The following is a 19,189-nucleotide window of genomic DNA, read 5'->3' on the forward strand; positions in this document are numbered from 1 at the left end:
TTCGCAATTTTAGCCCCATTTTAACAGCTAGAAGCTTCAAATTTCACCGAATGCTTACGTATATGGCATATATTGTTGTCTGAAAAAATCATAGAGGTCGGTTGTATATATAGTATATATCTCATACAACCGATTGTTCAGATAAGAAACTTTTCACCTTTTCTACCCCATTTTAACAGCTATAAGCTTCAAATTTCACCGATTGCTTACGTATATAGTATATATTGTTGTGTCAAAAAATCATAGAGATCGGTGATATATATAATATATATATGATGGTATATATTTTTTTTTGTTGCGATTTCGGCCCCATTTTAACAGCTAGAAGCTTCAAATTTCACCAAATCCTTACGTGTATAGCATATATTGTTGTCTGAAAAAATCATTGAGATCGGTGGTATATATAGTATGTATCTCATACAACCGATTGTTCAGATAAGAAACTTTGCGAAATTTCTGCCCCATTTTAACAGCTAGAAGCTTCAAATTTCACCAAATGCTTACGTATATAGCATATATTGTTGTCTGAAAAAATCATAGAGATCGGTGGTACATATATTATATACCCCATATAAACTGTATTTTTTTGCCCCTTTTTTACGGCTAGAAGCTTCAAAATTCATAAAATTTCATCAAATAGTTACGTTTACGTCGTATATTGTTGAAATACGTGATTCGTAGTCATAGTTTTTACACGCAGACCACAAAAAACCTGAAACTTTGCATCCTCACACAAAGTACCTACCTATTTTTATACTCAGTTGAGCAGAGCTCACAGAGTATATTAAGTTTGATTGGATAACGGTTGGTTGTACATATATAAAGGAATCGAGATAGATATAGACTTCCATATATCAAAATAATCAGGATCGAAAAAAAATTTGATTGAGCCATGTCCGTCCGTCCGTCCGTCCGTTAACACGATAACTTGAGTAAATCTTGAGGTATCTTGATGAAATTTGGTATGTAGGTTCCTGAGCGCTCATCTCAGATCGCTATTTAAAATGAACGATATCGTACTATAACCACGCCCCCTTTTTCGATATCGAAAATTTCGAAAAACCGAAAAAGTGCGATAATTCATTACAAAAGACAGCTAAAGCGACGAAACTTGGTAGATGAGTTGAACTTATGACGCAGAATAGAAAATTAGTAAAATTTTGGACAATGGGCGTGGCACCGCCCACTTTTAAAAGAAGGTAATTTAAAACTTTTGCAAGCTGTAATTTGGCAGTCGTTGAAGATATCATGATGAAATTTGGCAGGAACGTTACTCCTATTACTATATGTACGCTTAATAAAAATTAGCAAAATCGGAGAAGGACCACGCCCACTTTTAAAAAAAAAATTTTTTTAAAGTAAAATTTTAACAAAAAATTTAATATCTTTACATTATATAAGTAAATTATGTCAAAATTCAACTCCAGTAATGATATGGTGCAAAAAATACAAAAATAAAAGAAAATTTCAAAATGGGCGTGGCTCCGCCCTTTTTCATTTAATTTGTCTAGGATACTTTTAACGCCATAAGTCGAACAAAAATTAACCAATCCTTTAGAAATTTGGTAGGGGCATAGATTTTATGACGTTAACTGTTTTCTGTGAAAATAGGCGAAATAGGTTGATGCCACGCCCAGTTTTTATACACAGTCGTCCGTCTGTCCTTCCGCATGGCCGTTAACACGATAACTTGAGCAAAAATCGACATATCTTTAATGAACTTAGTTAACGTGCTTTCCTGAACTCACTTTATCTTGGTATGAAAAATGAACGAAATCCGACTATGACCACTTTTTCGATATCGAAAATTACGAAAAATGAAAAAATGTCATAATTCTATACCAAATACGAAAAAAGGGATGAAAAATGGTAAGGTAATTGGATTGTTTTATTGACGCGAAATATAACTTTAGAAAAAACTTTATAAAATGGTTGTGACACCTAGCATATTAAGTAAAAGAAAATGAAAAAGTTCTGCAAATATAAAATACTCATTAACACCATTCGTTTGATGCCCATATTGTACAAACAAATTTTAGGGTCACCCCTGGTCCACCTTTGTGGCGATATCTCGAAAAGGTGTCCACCTATGGAACTAAGGATTACTCCCTTTTAAAATACTCATTAACACCTTTCATTTTATACCCATATCGTACAAACAAATTCTAGAGTCACCCCTGGTCCACCTTTATGGCGATATCTCGAAACGGCGTCCACCTATGGAACTAAGGATTACTCCCTTTTAAAATACTCATTAACACCTTTCATTTGATACCCATATCGTACAAACGCGTTCTAGAGTCACCCCTGGTCAACCTTAATGGCGATGTCTCGAAAAGGCGACCACCTATACAACAACCACCACTCCCTTTCAAAACCCTCAATAATACCTTTAATTTGATACCCATATCGTACAAACGCATTCTAGAGTCACCCCTGGTCCACCTTTATGGCGATATTTCGAAACGCCATCCACCTATAGAACTAAGGCCCACTCCCTTTTAAAATACTCATTAACACCATTCGTTTGATGCCCATATTGTACAAACAAATTCTAGGGTCACCCCTGGTCCACCTTTGTGGCGATATCTCGTAACGGCGTCCACCTATGGAACTAAGGATTACTCCCTTTCAAAATACTCATTAACACCTTTCATTTGATACCCATATCGTTCAAACGCATTCTAGAGTCAACCCTGATCCACCTTTATGGCTATATCCCTAAATGGCGTCCACCTATAGAACTATGGCCCACTCCCTCATAAAATACTTTTTAATGCCTTTCATTTGATACACGTTCCAGGGTTTCCCTCTGTTCATTTTCCTACATGGTTATTTTCCCTTATGTTGTTACCATAGCTCTCAACTGAGTATGTAATGTTCGGTTACACCCGAACTTAACCTTCCTTACTTGTTTATTTTATATTTATCTTAAAAATCGTTTAGGTATGTAGATCTGTTCACTATATATTTCTTATCTTATACATCCGATTATTCGGAGATTACGAATGGGATAAGATTATTGTTCAGCCCCATTCATGAAAGGTATGAAGTCTTCGGCACAGCTGAAGACAGTCCCGTCCTTACTTGTTGTTGTTGTGATTATTTACTAACAGCATATTGATGCTAATATTCGCCACAATACGAATCTATACTGGCGCCAGATAAGCCAGTTTACCAAAATTCATAAAGATATCACGATTTTCGCTCAGGTTATCATGTTAACGGAAGGATGGACATGGCTCAATCAAAATCTTTTTCGATGCTGTTAATTTTGATATAAGGAAGTATATATCCATCTCGATTTATGATATTGTTGTGTTAACAATGCTTTGCCCCATTCAATCATTCAATGGGTGCGACCACTCAGAAATTGTCATCGAAGTCCTCTAACGGGAGTCCAAGGAACCCAGTTTCAACAGAGGTGGACTATAGCGAAGTTAGTGTTATAGGCGTAGGTTCCACATACAATTGAAAATATGGTTGGTGTCATGCAGGACATACATTAAGTATGTCGGAGTTTATTCTGGACAAGTAAGAAGTTGGACCAGGGTGAGTCGTATCTCCTTCTTTTGCAAGAGTAGGACAGTGTATATTGATAACGGAGTTTACCAGACGCGTCCTGGCAAAGGCGTTTACCGAGGTTCCCCAATAAGTTCAGAAAACAAAAACTCAGAAACAAATTTTTTCAGAAATCCAAAATTCAGAAGTCTAAACTCAGAAACAAAAATTCAGAAATCAAAATTCAAAAGTCAAATTTCAGTGTTGGTAGATACCGGATCCCATTATAGTACTTATGGAGATATTCCCTTACCGCTCTTGGAGGCGGGGCTAGATGTTTGGGTCTCCTGGTTTGGAACATTTAAGCAAAAACTGTCTGTTCAGCATTTCGGTATGCTGTCTAATGTTGGCCTCACTATGTAGGAGATGCTCAGCGGCCATAAGGAGACATACCGTGGCAGTATTGATTGCAGCATTTTGACAGGCCTGCGGCCTTTTCCAGTATGTATTTTTAAGACCTATTGCTTTGTACCTAGCAACGTTTCTTCATCTTTTTCCCAAATGCTGCTGGCAAGCGACTCGGGGATTTTGTTGCGGCTTTGTACTTTAGATACAATTTCGGTGACATGCGCCTTGAAGGTGAGAGTATTTCCGAACGTTATCCCTAAGATCTTTGAGTGACTGACAGTCGGTAGTGTAACACCATTGACGTGAGCGCCCAATATTTACGTCATCTGTGTCTTCCACGTCGAAAACAGAGTGGCCGTTGATTTGGTCGGTGATAATGCTAGATCGAGCTAGGTGAAGAAATTAGAAAGAATGGGAAGATAACTGTTAATTCTAGGAACTAATTCATCTATTGGAGGGCCAGGTCCTGTTGCCATTGTCGTGCAGTCTTCGCCGCAGGAAATGATAGTAACTCTTTATGGTGGGAAAGGAAGCTTGAAATTAAACAGAAGCGGGGATAGGACACCACGCCGCGGTACCCCTTGCGTAATTCTCCCAGGCTTTCTATGTCTTGGAGTAGCGTGCCGTGGTTGACTGTGTCAAAAGCTTTTGGCAGGTCGAGTGCCACGAGCACCGGCCTATGATAGGGTTTTTCTTGATTTAGTCCGTAATTTTTCTGGGTATTTATAGCGTTAGCGCGGTGGTAGTGCTATGCATTTTGCGGAAGCCATGTTGATGGGTGACTAGGCGGAAGATTCGCAGTGAAATGAGGAAGCAGGACAGTTTCCAATGTCTTCACTAGCGAAAGGAGTGATATCGGTTTCGTGTTTTCCCACGGCAGCCGGTTCTATGTATTGGAGAGACTCGGGATTTTTTTTTCTCTACCAAGGGCTGTAATTTAATTTGTTGCGTCCCTCGATTTATACTTTAAGGTTCTACTGTTATCCAACAGGGTTCAAGGGGTTGATAAGCGAAGTTCAAAGCTTTATAGCTTCACAGCTTACGCAATCCAGTTGTCAACGTCACCTACCCGACGGGAACCCTTTTAAAAATATGAATGTATCATACACATATTTAGCAGGCGATGCTCTGTCGACCCCAAGCTCCTCATGGAATGGGGGAGCGGGGATTGGCGGAATGGCCTAGAGAGTTGAATGTGGTCATATCCAAAACGTTCCCGGAATGAACGTTCCCTTCTTTTTTCGATTAAAAAATACAAACATAGCTTTCATAAAAATTTTAGTGTCACAATGCACGGTGGTCCTCGACCAATTTTAACCGTGATGAGCTTGCACCTCCGATTTTCTTTCTGAACATGATTAAGGAACACATCAGGAAACTGTTCCTATAGCTCATAAAATCGAAAATTTGGCCCTTTTTTTAATGCATTTTTCCCCAAAAGTGCATTTGGTGGGTATGCATGGGCATATATTCTGAGCAAAATAAATTTTGACCATCATTATTTATGTTTTTTGGTACGCTGATCATGAAAATGATATTCATTTTATCAAAAAATGGTGGGATCAATAGTTGTTAACCCCCACGGTGGTCCTCGACCAACTTTAACCGTGATGACAGTGAAAATGCTGTCAAATAAAAATAAAACTTTCAAATTATAAGCATCCGGAGAAGCAAGATGACGCCTAAGATAGGAAAGCAACACGCTCGCTCTCATGAAGAAAATCGGTGTATTATTTGTTTATTGTGCTGGGGGAAGAACAAAAAAATTATTTATCTAAGTGCAAATTTAAAATCAAAAATTGTGAATTTATTTGGAAGCTATGATGACAAAAATGAGTGGCTTCCAAAAGTTATATGTCGGTCGTGTAAGAGGAATTTGTATCGGTCAAATATAGGTAAAAAAAGTTTCGAAAACTGACTTTTCGAAATTCCAATCAAAGAAATCAACAAGACAAGAGAAAAGCTTGAAGTGTGTGTGTTTTTTCTGTGAGCTCACAAGGAAAAAGTGTAAAAACAAAGTTGTTCCAAGAAAAGTATTTTCCTCTGAGCTTAAGAGCGATACAAACAGCACAATAAAAAAATGACGAAAATGTGTCGTTGTTATCAAAAAATGCAAACGCCATATATGTAAAAAGTCAATGATAATCGGCAAAGTTAAAGAACGCATTAACAATTTTGAACTGAAAACTAAAGAACAGTTGGTATCTTCTCTTCTTAAAGATATAAGTAACCTCAAAGGCGGGTCTAATTCCCTACAGTTATCGCAACATAGAGGTGGTCAACCTTTAAGAGTCACAACGGGGTCACCGAAGACATCAAATGAAGCATTGTTTACCTTTGAAGACTTTCAAAATATTCGTACTACCTTTAATTTAAGTTATAAAGTGACAATTGGAATTGCAACAGCGATACGCGTGGCAACAAAAAATGCGAAAGCGATCGAGCCAAATTTAAAGGAAAAATTAATAAATAAAAATCATTTATTAGACAATTTATTTGAGGGCAAAGTTTTTGATGTTCAACGCGTAATTGGTAAAAATAGTTATTTAGCGTCTGAGACATTGATATACTGCACGGATGTAAAGAAATTGATTGACTTTATTACTAAATCACGCAACATTAAATCAAGTCATCTGAAATTCGGTATTGACGGTGGTGATGGATTTTTGAAATTGTGTTTGAGTATCATTAATAATAATTTGGATGAAAGTGAAAACAGACGACAAACTTACAAAGATGGTATAGCTGGAAAAAAATTACGTAATTCAAGTGTGAAGAAATTAATGATTATAGGTTTGGCTCCACACGTTCAAGAAAATTACGAAAACGTTATGCAATTATGGGAACTGTTAAATATAAATAATTTTGAGTGTACTATCGCAACTGACTTAAAACTTGCAAATATCCTTGTTGGTGTCACATTCAAGTTTGCATCCATGCAAACTAAAAATAGTCTTGAGCAAGTTAGTGACTACAGAACCATAGGAAGCATCCTGAAAAATTATATAGCCTGGTGCGATGCCAATGGTGAAAAAAGATATGCTAAATACTATAAAAATTGCATAAGAGCACCTGTTATTGAAACTAGTGAGGACAAAGTAATATTAAAATTCCTCCGCCAGAACTACATTTGCTGCTAGGGGTCGTAAATACAATATTCTTCCATATGTTGAAGGATTTTCCGAAAGAAGCTACGTTATGGGCGGAACGCTGCTATGTTAATCGAGAAATTGTACACGGAAGCCCTTCGTTCAAAGGAAACAGCTGTAAAAAACTTTTAAGTAATATTGATTTATTGATGTCAGTTTCCAGCTTGGGCTGCCTAAAGTACGTGGAAGCTTTTCGATGGTTCAACAAAGTAGTCCAAGCTTGCTTCACTGTGGAACTAAGTCCGGAGTTCGTTGACAAATTCAGGGAAGCATATTTGGCATTAAATATATCGGTGACACCAAAATTTCATGCTGTATTTTTCCATGTAAAAGATTTTTGTCTGAGCCACAAGAAAAGTTTAGGTTTTTACAGCGAGCAGGCCATGGAGCACGACCTTTCTGCAACTTGGGCCAAGTATAAAGTATCCAAAAATCATCCGGATTATGCAAAGAAATTACTTAGAGCCGTATGCGAGTATAATTCTCAGCATGTTTAGTATATAATATATATAATTTTTTAACTTATAGCTTTATGTCCTTTTATCAAATAATACGTTGTTATATGCTTATATGTATTATAAATACGTATGTGTGACAATTTCTGTTAGTAATATTATTTAGTATAATAAATACTGATAACAACGCTGCGATTTTCAAACATTGGAAATATGAGATATTAATTAATTTTTAATGTCGTAATCATCATTTGTCTCACTTTGAGTTTATTATTAGTTGACTAGTACATCAATTTCTTTTTTTGCTAAAGGGGTTAATAACTTTTGATAGCACTATTTTGTCGTAAAGTGAATATCATTTTCGTGATCAGCGTACAAAAAAACATAAAGAATGATAGTCAAAACTTATTTAGCTCTGAATATATGCTCATGCATAGCCAGCAAATTCACTTTTGGGAAAAAATGCATTTAAAAAAAGGGTACGAATGCTCGATTTTATGAGCTATAGGAACAGTTTCCTGAAGTGTTCCTTAATCATGTTCAGAAAGAAAATCGGAGGTGCAAGCTCATCACGGTTAAAATTGGTCGAGGACCACCGTGAATGTAATAAGTAATATCAATAAAATTACTATCTACATTTTAAACATGTCGTTTTCTAAATTTGTTTTCGGCAAATTCATCAATTGTATCATCAATATCGATTTTGTTCAATAAATCTGCCTCAATGCGAAGTATACCTAACATCTCGAGTCGCTCTTGTCGCGTTGTAGCTCTTTCAGCAGCTTGGATTCTTTTTAATTGCGAGAAGGATCGTTCGGCAGAACAATTTGTGATCATTAATGTTAAAAAAATCCGAAGAGCTATTTCTGTGCTAGGAAATACATCGCTTATTGATCTTCCATTAGAATCTTAAACAAATGACTACCAGTTTTTTGTGCATCAGTGTATCTGGAATTCACGTAACTTTAGAATTGTTTCATTTCAATGAAAAATTCTTCCAAATCTCTAGAATAAAAAATAACTTAGTTATTTATATGTAGCTTCGTGGAGGTCTCCATCACTTAGAGAAAACTTGTTGAGAAATGCAAATCTCTCTGAAACTTCCATATACTTTCACTGTGAAGATTGTCGATGATTTCGAGGAAACCTTTTGTCCTAAAAACATCGCGAGGCGAAAATTCTACTTCTGGATAATTTCTGTCATTAGGTTGTTTTTTTCTACGACGAGTACGAGTACGTTTTACGATTTCTGTATAACCTACACCAGGTAATAATTGCTTTCTTTTTTCCTCGAAATCATTGAACTTTTCACGGAATGAAACTAAACTCTTCTAACGATCCGTACAAAAAAGCACACGTTTGCAAATCTGATTTTTCACTTTGCACTGACTTACTCACTGAACGCATAGCCGTCAAAATAGAGTTGAAGGCTTCTACACCCTATATTCCAAAAACAAAAACCGAAATTTTTCAAAATAAAAACAACCAGTGTACATTTTGAGATAATTCTTTTTTATTATTTAATATACTCTCCTTTCACCTCGATACACATCTTTGCACACTAATACAATTTGTCAAATGAGTCGGAAATGTCCTTTTTAGGAACCTTGTCTAGTTTGTCGATCGTCGCCTTTTGAATGCGTCAATTGAGTTTTATTTAATTGAGTAAAATTTATTTTCTGTTCTGATTATATTTTTCTTTCACTCTCTAAAATTTTATGTTTGTAAGAAAATTTTAGAAGTCTTTTTCATTTTTCGGGGGCCCCAGGCAACTGCCTCTTCTGCCTACTTGTTAATACGGCCCTGATTATGCGTTGGTGTTGCTTGCTGGGAGCTAGTCTTTAATCATTTATTTTCATATAGAAATGCATTATGGAAAGAGCACGCACAAGCGGTATATTGCAACTAAAAAAGCAAAAACAACAAAAAATCAAAAAATGTGCATCAGTTGATAGTAAAAAATTGTGTGAGCAAGTTCGAGACGCGGACAATTCGCTTATAATGTTCTATATTTTGCACAACTTGCCTTTTTTAAAATATTGTATGTGTTGTTCAGATGCGAGAATAGCAAAAGAAACGAAATGTGTTCGAAGCAAACCAAAGCCTCTGATGGAACAGCTTGGAATGAAGATGAAAAGAGGTATTGTACACAAGTTGCTTGAGAGATGCAAAGTTTTCTTTGATTATTAACAACAAAACAACTGATGTGACATGTCGCAAAGCTTTAGCCATTACTAGACATTTTTATCGATAAACTGGTACAGTAATAGACCAATTATTAGGTCTAAGAGAAAAAGTTGATTACGAATCAATACATGGCTGGGAATTTGGCAAGATTGTGTTGATTTTGAATGGAACAACTTAATCAGCCCAATTCTAAATATTCCCTCAGTATTTTGTTCCCGCGGAAAAATTCCTCCAATTCTTTTCTCTTAGGGTGAACAATAGCTGTGTTTTTTTACAACTACTGATGTGGCCAACAAAATAGCGCCAGCAAGGCGACTAGTAAGTTTCCCAGGACTAAAAATAATAGAGTTGGGTTTTTCGTTCTGAACTTGTTCAATTGACCGGGTCTCTCAACTGAACAAGTGAACTAGATCTTCGATTTCGGTTCTATTTGTTCTTTTAGTTCGTTTTATCTGATGTTATTCTTTCTCTCTTCTCATTCGTGGACATTGTAAACTCATACATACATACGTAGAAATTCATAGTGAGCACGAATGTCGATGATGCCACTTACAATAAAAATATACATACGCAAAGCATTGCTTCATACACACCCCCATCTATACTTGTTAACTTTTTTCTTGGGTGTGAGCAGCAGTGAACAAATTTGTTTGAAAAAAAAGAACCGATGAACAAAAATAACAACTTGTTCGTTCATCAGAAAAAGAACGAAAGAACCGAATCTCTGAAATGAACGAAAAAGCACAAATCTAAAAAATAACTATTTAAATTCAGATTTAGGTTTTATTTTCTAAGGTAGGTAGGTAGGTTGAACTGGCCGGTCCATGAGGACCTCACATAGACTGATTGAGTCCGTAGTGTTACCAGAAGTTTGTTTTAACGACCAAACTGAAAAACCTTATCAAAAACCAGGACCTATGTTATAAAATAACTCCGTCCTCTTGGCAAATACTAGAAGCTTCCTAGGACTTAAGCCACTTGCTGCTTCTAGATCTGACAGCTGTATCACTCCTAATAGCTGGAGTCTTAGCCTGGCAAGTGCAGGGCACGAGCACAGAACGTGCTCGATCGTTTCCTCCTCCAACCTGCACTTCCTACACCTGCTATCACTGACCAAGCCTAATTTAAAGGCATGTGACGCCAGAAGGCAGTGTCCAGTCAGAATACCCGTCATGAGTCTACAGTCCTCTCTTTTTAATGATAGAAGCAACTGTGTTAGTCTAAGGTTGTAAGACCTACACATAATCTTCGACACTTTACAGCCCCGCGCTTGAACCCACGCCTTTTCTGCTTGGTGGATCATGTGCACCTCTCGCCTTCGCTTAATCTCGCCCAATCTAATTGGGACGTCTACGGAGCAAGCTTCAAGGGATGCGCCCTTTTTAGCTAATTCGTCCGCATTTTCATTCCCATCTATTCCCATATGCCCTGGGACCCAATATAGATGTATGCTTCTCCCTGTCCCAATTCTCTCCAGAGACTGCTTACACTCTAACACGCATTTAGATGCTGTGCTATGCGAGATTATTGCCTTAATTGCTGCTTGACTGTCAATATAAAAGTTAACACGGTTGCAGCTTAAGCTATTCTCTTCCAGGGTTTCTACTGCTTTGGTTACGGTTAATATTTCCGCTTGGAAAACGCTACAGTAATCCGGCAGCCTGTAGGATCTGCTTAATTCCGGATCAGCGCAGTATACCGCAGACCCTTCTCCTTCCACTATTTTGGAACCATCGGTGTACACATGTATCGCCTCATCCGCCATTTGCGCACCCTTGCGCCAACCGTCCACCTCTATTGTGGCCTTGAGATCTCCCTCAAAGTGCAGGTAGGGAATCATGTAGTCTGTTCGTCTTGTGACTGAGGACGCTATACTACTATGGCCATATGGTCGGCGCTCAAGCTGCCCCGAAGCATCGAGCCTGGTTGCGGTCGTTAACGCTTTGTTCTTTGCTACCAGGTCTACAGGTGGAATGTGCAGAATGGCATACAGTGCAGCCGTCGGGGTTGTTTTCAGGGCTCCCGTAATGCAAAGCATCGATAGTCTGCATACCCCCTCTAATTTTTTGAGGTATGTTGTTTTTTGTGTGGCTTTCCACCAAACAAGAACTCCATAGTATAGAATAGGGCTTACAATCGCTGTAAAAACCCAATGAGAAAGAGAGGGCGATAGGCCCCACGTACACCCCAGCATTCTTTTACATGCATAGAGTGCCGTTGAGGCCTTCTTGACCCTCTCCTCCACGTTGAGCTTCCATGACAGCTTACTGTCTAGGATGATTCCTAGATATTTTGTGCAAGGTTTCTCCTGTAAGGTCACCGCTCCTAACTTAGGCCTGGTCCAGTTTGGGACCTTGTACCTCTTTGTAAACAAGACCATATCCGTCTTCTCCGCATTGACTTTCAGCCCGACATTACATGCCCAGGTATGAATATCCCGAAGCGCCCGATCCATCAAAGAACTAATCGTTGGAAGGCATTTTCCACTTATGACAATTGCAACGTCATCTGCGTAAGCCGTAAGTTTTACGGGTCCCTCATCGAATTGCCTGAGCAGTTGGTTGATGACCAGTGTCCACAGCAGAGGTGATAGCACCCCTCCCTGCGGCGTGCCCCTGTCCACTGATTTCGTGGCCTCGTACAATCCCCATTGTGATGTAATCTTTCTGCAATTTAACATGCAGCCGATCCATCTGATTAAGGCAGGATGTACTTTAATGTAATTAAGACCATCCATAATCGCCCATTTTGCAACATTATTGAAAGCCCCGGCAATGTCCAAGAAGACTCCTAGAGCATACTCCTTATATTCCAAGGATTTCTCTATGCTTATTACCACCCTATGCAATGCGGTGTCTACCGACTTGCCTTTGGTGTACGCATGCTGTGTTGTGGAGAGCAGCTTTTCATCCACGTTGGACTTTATGTACACATCTATCAGCCTCTCAAAGGTTTTGAGCGGAAATGATGTTAAGCTAATGGGTCTATAGTCTTTGGGATACACGTGACCGATCTTCCCCGCCTTTGGTAGAAAAGCTACACGAGCAGTTCTCCAAGAGTGCGGTACATGATTCAGTCTTATGCACCCATCGAAAATTATTTTAAGCCATTCCACGACCGCCCTACTTGAGACTTGTAGCATGGCCGGGAATATACCATCTGGGCCCGGCGATTTAAACTTAGAAAACGTCTTCACTGCCCACTCGATCTTGGTATCGGTCACCAAGCCCGGCACCACTAGCTCCGTGATCGAAGTGTGAGTGATGTCTGCTGGTTCTTTATTTTCTAAGAGTAAGCTTACAAAAATTACAATACTAGTTCAACAATATCTTACATTAATAAGAAATTAGACTAAAATGTTCACTTCAGTGAAGTTGTTCCAGTGGACACTTAAATACAAATAGATTTTTCCAAAGTAAAATTTGTAAATTTTTTCTTAATATTTCGTTGGAAATCCACGTTATTTGAAAGCTTTATAGCATCTACAGTGCATGGAATTGTTTAAAAAGCGGCATTTTTCTACAGGTACAGCATACCCAATGCTCCTCCTTTTCAAAAAGTTTGTCTAAATTCTTGCATTTCTCTTGGCTTACTGCCCTTTTCAAGTCTGCCACAAATGCTCAATGGGGTTTAAATCAACACAATTTGATGCCCACTCAAGCACGTCAATGTTATTTCCCTCAAAAAACTGTTTGGATATCCTGCTTCGGATCTGAATCTTGTTAGAATTTCCAAATAACTGGCTTATTCACTTCGACCCAAGGCAGCATAACATCTTCTGTTATTTTCACGTAAAGAGGGGCAGTCAAAATTCTGCAGATTCTGTAGATCGGCCCTACGCCATTCCAAGAAAAACATCCCCAAATTTTTATGTTTCCTCCTCCGTGCTTTACGACGGTTGATGTGTACTTGGGGTTAAATTGGGAGCCGCCGAAAAAATCGTTTTGCATAGGGAGATATCCTATCTATTTTAGATTCGTCGCTCCATAGCACAAACTTCCACTGATTTGCCGCCCAGCTGGCAGAGGAGGGCGCGAACTCTAGTGATCTTCTTCTTTGAGCTGGAGCAGTTAAAGGGCGCTTACGTCCACTCTTTAAAAAAGACCTGTTTTATCCAAACGACGCCCAAACGTTCCGGTAGATATTTGAACTGCGAATTCTTTAGAAATTTGTTGGTTAATATCAGAGGAAGTCAGGCGGGGGTCTGATTTTAACAATCGCACAATATTCCGATCAGTATATGCCGATGTTTTACGAAGTCGCTTTTACCTTGGAATGGCACCAGTTGTCTTATTTTTCTTAAAATAACTTAGGGCGTTCTCTACTATCTTTTTGGAGCAACCTAAACGTGATGCAATTCGCCTTTGAGAGTTTCCACCTTTGCTAAGCTCAATAATTACTGCTCGCTGGCTGGAGTACAATGTTTTGACCTGCCAAACGTGAGACTATGAAATTCAACAGCTACAATATTTTATTTCGTAATGCTCTTCTCTACTTACTTGGATAAAGGATTTTTACTGCTTTTGTTTATTTATAGTTTTAAAATTACACAAGTTTACAAATTCAGGTCAACTTTTGGATCTGAGCAGATGAGAACGATTCTTAACTATATTTAATATGCTGAATTTGAATCTGCATTCAGTTTTTTAAGATTGATTCTAGTTTCCGAGTTCTCGCATGATAGCACCGTTGTGCTGTTATAGCAACTTTTAAATAGTGGCACTGCTTGATAAGGCATTTCAACTGTAACTGTAAAATAAATTAAGTGATTAGAGCAAATAAAAATGCAGAGGCAGTGTAGCAAAGTTGATTCAAAGTGTTTTTGTTACGTTTGTGGTTGTTATATGAATAAAAAAATGGCAAAATAATAACAAAGGCGCTCAAAGATGCGTATCTGCACTACTTTGGCTTCAGAGTAGCAGACACTCATAAATCATGGATATCGACATTTATTTCAACAGGTAATTGGTATCTTAACTGGGATGCAATCTGGATTCACCAAATTTTGTCGTTTTTTATGCTTGTGGGACAGCCGCGCAACTGAACATCATTATGTGAGAAAAGAATGGCAAAGTCGTACTCAATATGAGCCTGGACAGCAAAACGTCTCCGCTGAACCACTTGTAAATCCACAAAACAATTTTCTGCCACCTCTTCACATTAAAATAGGCCTTATAAAGAACTTCGTCAAAGCATTAAACCGTGAAGGACCGGCTTTTCAGTACTTAGTCAAGTTGTTTCCTAAATTGTCATATGCAAAAATCAAAGAAGGAATATTTGTCGGACCAAATATTAGAAAATTAATGGCTGATAAAAAATTTACAAAAATGTTTAACGCCCGATGAAGCAGCCGCGTGGGCATCTTTTCAAAATATCGTTCACCAGTTTCTTGGTAATCACAAATCCCCTAATTTTAAGGAAATTATTGGCGATATGTTGGAAAATTATCGAAAGATTGGAGCTAGAATGTCTCTAAAGATGTATTTTCTGCATTCCCATCTCGATTTTTTTCCCGAAAACTTGGGTGATACGAGCGACGAACAAGGAGAGCGGCTACACCAAGATCTAGCCAAAATTGAAAGACGATACCATGGATTTTGGGATGAGGGCATGATGAGCGACTACTGTTGGACTCTAGTGCGCGCAACAGATACTAAAAAATACAAAAAGCAAAGTTCCACCAATCCTCATTTCTGATTTGTTACTTTTAAGTTAAAAAATGAATATTATTTGAAAAAATCTTTAAAAATGAATTTATTGACTGTATTAAAAACTAGAATCAATCTTAAAAAACGGAATGAAGAATCGGATTCAGCGTCATAAATTGTCTTAAAAACCTCTTTTAGTTGCCTAGATCCAAAACCGTGTATACTTGTGTTATCGAAAGGGCTCTATTAAGCTGTCTAAGCAATAATGCACTACTACCGTTTTTTTTTTTATACTCAGTTGAGCAGAGCTCACAGAGTATATTAACTTTGATTGCATAACGGTTGGTTGTACAGGTATAAAGGAATCGGGATAGATATAGACTTCCATATATCAAAATCATCAGTATCGAAAAAAAATTCGTTTGAGCCATGTCCGTCCGCCCGTCCGTCTGTCCGTTAACACTATAACTTGAGTACATTTTGAGGTATCTTGATGAAATTTGGTATGTAGGTTCCTGGGCACTCATCTCAGATCGCTATTTAAAATGAACGATATCGGACATTAACCACGCCCACTTTTTCGATATCGAAAATTTCGAAAAATCGAAAAAGTGCGATAATTCATTACCAAATACGGATTAAGCGATGAAACTTGGTAGGTGAGTTGAGCTTATGATGCAGAATAGAAAACTAGTAAAATTTTGGACAATGGGCGTGGCACCGCCCACTTTTAAATGAAGGTAATTTAGTAGTTTTGCAAGCTGTAATTTGGCAGTCGTTGAAGATATCATGATGAAATTTGGCAGGAACGTTGCTCTTATTACTATATGTCTGCTTAATAAAAATTAGCAAAATCGGAGAACGACCACGCCCACTTTTAAAAAATTTTTTTTTTAAATTCAAATTTTAAAAGAAAAGTTAATATCTTTACAGCATATAAGTAAATTATGCCAACATTCAACTCCACTAATGCAACAAAATACAAAAATAAAAGAAAATTTCAAAATGGGCGTGGCTCCGCCCTTTTTCATTTAATTTGTTTAGGATGCTTTTAATGACATAAGTCGAACAAAAATTTACCAATCCTTGTGAAATTTGGTAGAGGCTTAGATCCTAGGACGATAACTTTTTCCTGTGAAAAAGGGCGAAATCGGTTGAAGCCACGCCCAGTTTTTATACATAGTCGACCGTCTGTCCTTGCGCTCGGCCGTTAACACAATAACTTGAGCAAAAACCGATATATCTTTACTAAACTCAGTTCACGTACTTATCTGAACTCACTTTGTATTGTTGTAAAAAATGGTCGAAATCCGACTATGACCACGCCCACTTTTTCGATATCGAAAATTACGAAAAATGAAAAAATGCCATAATTATATACCAAATACGAAAAAAAGGGATGAAACATGGTAATTGTATTGGTCTATTGACGCAAAATATAACTTTAGAAAAAAACTTGGTAAAATGGGTGTGACACCTACCATATTAAGTAGAAGAAAATGAAAAAGTTTTGCAGGGCGAAATCAAAATCCCTTGGAATCTTGGAAGGAATACTGTACGTGGTATTACATATATAAATAAATTAGCGGTACCCGACAGATGATGTTCTGGATCACCCTGGTCCACATTTTGGTAGATATCTCGAAAACGCCTTCACATATACAACTAAGGGCCACTCCCTTTTAAAACCCTCATTAATACCTTAATTTGATACCCATATCATACAAACACATTCTAGAGTCACCCCTAGTCCACGCTTATGGCGATATCTCGAAAAGGCGTCCACATATAGAACTAAGGCCCACTCCCTTTTAAAATACTCATTAACACCTTTCATTTGATACCCATATCGTACAAACAAATTCTAGAGTCACCCCTGGTCCACCTTTATGTCGATATCTCGAAAAGGTGTCCACCTATAGAACTAAGGACCACGCCCTTTTCAAATACTCATTAACACCTTTCATTTGATACCCATATCGTACAAAAAAATTCTAAAGTAACCACTGGCCCACCTTTATGTCGATATCTCAAAAAGGCATCCACCTATAGAACTAAGGCCCACTCCCTTTTCAAATACTCATTAACACCTTTCATTTGATACCCATATCGTATAAACAAATTCTAGAGTCACCCCTGGTCCACCTTTATGTCGATATCTCGAAAAGGCGTCCACCTATAGAACTAATGCCCACGTCCTTTTAAAATACTCATTAACACCTTTCATTTGATACCCATTTCGTACAAACAAATTCTAGAGTCACCCCTGGTCCACCTTTATGGCGATATCTCGAAAAGGCTTCCACCTATAGAACTAAGGCCCACACCCTTTTAAAATTCTCATTAACACCTTTCATTTGATACCCATATTGTACAAACGCATTCTAGAGTCACCCCTGGTCCACGTTTATGGCGATATCCCGAAAAGGCGTCCACCCATAGAACAAAGGCCCACTCCCTTTTAAAATACTCATTAACACCTTTCATTTGATACCCATATCGTACACAAAAATTCTAAAGTCACCCCTGGCCCACCTTTATGGCGATATCTCGAAAAGGCATCCACCTATAGAACTAAGGCCCACTCCCTTTTAAAATACTCATTAACACCTTTCATTTGATACCCATATCGACCAAACAACTTCTAGAGTCACCCCTGGTCTACCTTTATGGAGATATCTCGAAAAGGCGTCCACCTATAGAACTAAGACCCACGCCCTTTTAAAATACTCATTAACACCTTTCATTTGATACCCATATCGTACACAAAAATTCTAGAGTCACCCCTGGCCCACCTTTATGGCGATATCTCGAAAAGGCATCCACCTATAGAACTAAGGCCCACTCCCTTTTAAAATACTCATTAGCACCTTTCATTTGATACCCATATCATACAAACAAATTCTAGAGTCACCCCTGGTCCACCTTTATTGCGATATCTCGAAAAGGCGTCCACCTATAGAACTAAAACCCACACCCTTTTAAAATACTCATTAGCACCTTTCACTTGATACCCATATTGTACAAACAAATTCTAGAGTCACCCCTGGTCCATCTTTATGGCGATATCTCGAAAAGGCGTCCACCCATAGAACAAAGGCCCACTCCCTTTTAAAATACTCATTAACACCTTTCATTTGATACCCATATCGTACACAAAAATTCTAGAGTCACCCCTGACGCACCTTTATCGCGATATCTCGAAAAGGCATCCACCTATAGAACTAAGGCCCACTCCCTTTTAAAATACTCATTAGCACCTTTCATTTGATACCCATATCGTACAAACAAATTCTAGAGTCACCCCTGGTCCACCTTTATGGCGATATCTTGAAAAGGCGTCCACCTATAGAACTAAAGCCCACACCCTTTTAAAATACTCATTAGCACCTTTCATTTGATACCCATATTGTACAAACAAATTCTAGAGTCACCCCTGGTCCATCTTTATGGCGATATCTCGAAAAGGCGTCCATCTATAGAACTTAGGCCCAAGCTCTTTTAAAATACTCATTAATACCTTTCATTTGATACCCAGGTAGGTTGAACTGGCCGGTCCATGAGGACCTCACATAGACTGATTGAGTCCGTAGTGTTCCCATTTGATACCCATATCGTACAAAATAAATTCTAGAGTCACCCCTGGTCCACCTTTATGGCGATATCTCGAAAAGGCGTCCACCTATAGAACTTAGGCCCACTCCCTTTTAAAATTATCATTAACACATTGCATTTGATACCCATATCGTACAAACAAATTTTAAAGTCAGGCCTGGTCCACCTTTATGGCGATATCCCTTAATGGCGTCCATCTATAGAACTATGGCCCACTTCGTCTTAA

At 38.2% G+C, this 19,189-nt stretch overlaps 3 protein-coding genes across 14 annotated transcripts in view; 2 read left to right on the plus strand and 1 right to left on the minus strand.

Moving 5' to 3' along the window:
• Dyb (Dystrobrevin) overlaps positions 1–19,189 on the plus strand; it is a 352,841-nt gene that overhangs the window by 206,945 nt on the left and 126,707 nt on the right. The window lies entirely within an intron of this gene.
• The window catches only part of Rbpn-5 (Rabaptin-5), a 371,253-nt gene that overhangs the window by 14,423 nt on the left and 337,641 nt on the right, over positions 1–19,189 (minus strand). The window lies entirely within an intron of this gene.
• Treh (Trehalase) overlaps positions 9,515–19,189 on the plus strand; it is a 342,181-nt gene continuing 332,506 nt past the window's right edge. For 3 of the 6 annotated variants that reach the window (XM_067772276.1, XM_067772277.1, XM_067772275.1), the window contains exon 1: positions 9,518–9,653. In XM_067772276.1, coding sequence (XP_067628377.1) covers positions 9,557–9,653 — 97 coding nt within the window. In that variant the 5' untranslated portion in view covers positions 9,518–9,556. Of the gene's footprint in view, positions 9,654–19,189 lie in introns of all 6 variants that reach the window. The other 3 variants (XM_067772274.1, XM_067772273.1, XM_067772278.1) reach the window with 3 other exon arrangements.

This window comes from Eurosta solidaginis, chromosome 3 (assembly GCF_040869045.1).
Source record: "Eurosta solidaginis isolate ZX-2024a chromosome 3, ASM4086904v1, whole genome shotgun sequence".
Classification (NCBI taxonomy): Eukaryota; Metazoa; Arthropoda; class Insecta; order Diptera; family Tephritidae; genus Eurosta; species Eurosta solidaginis.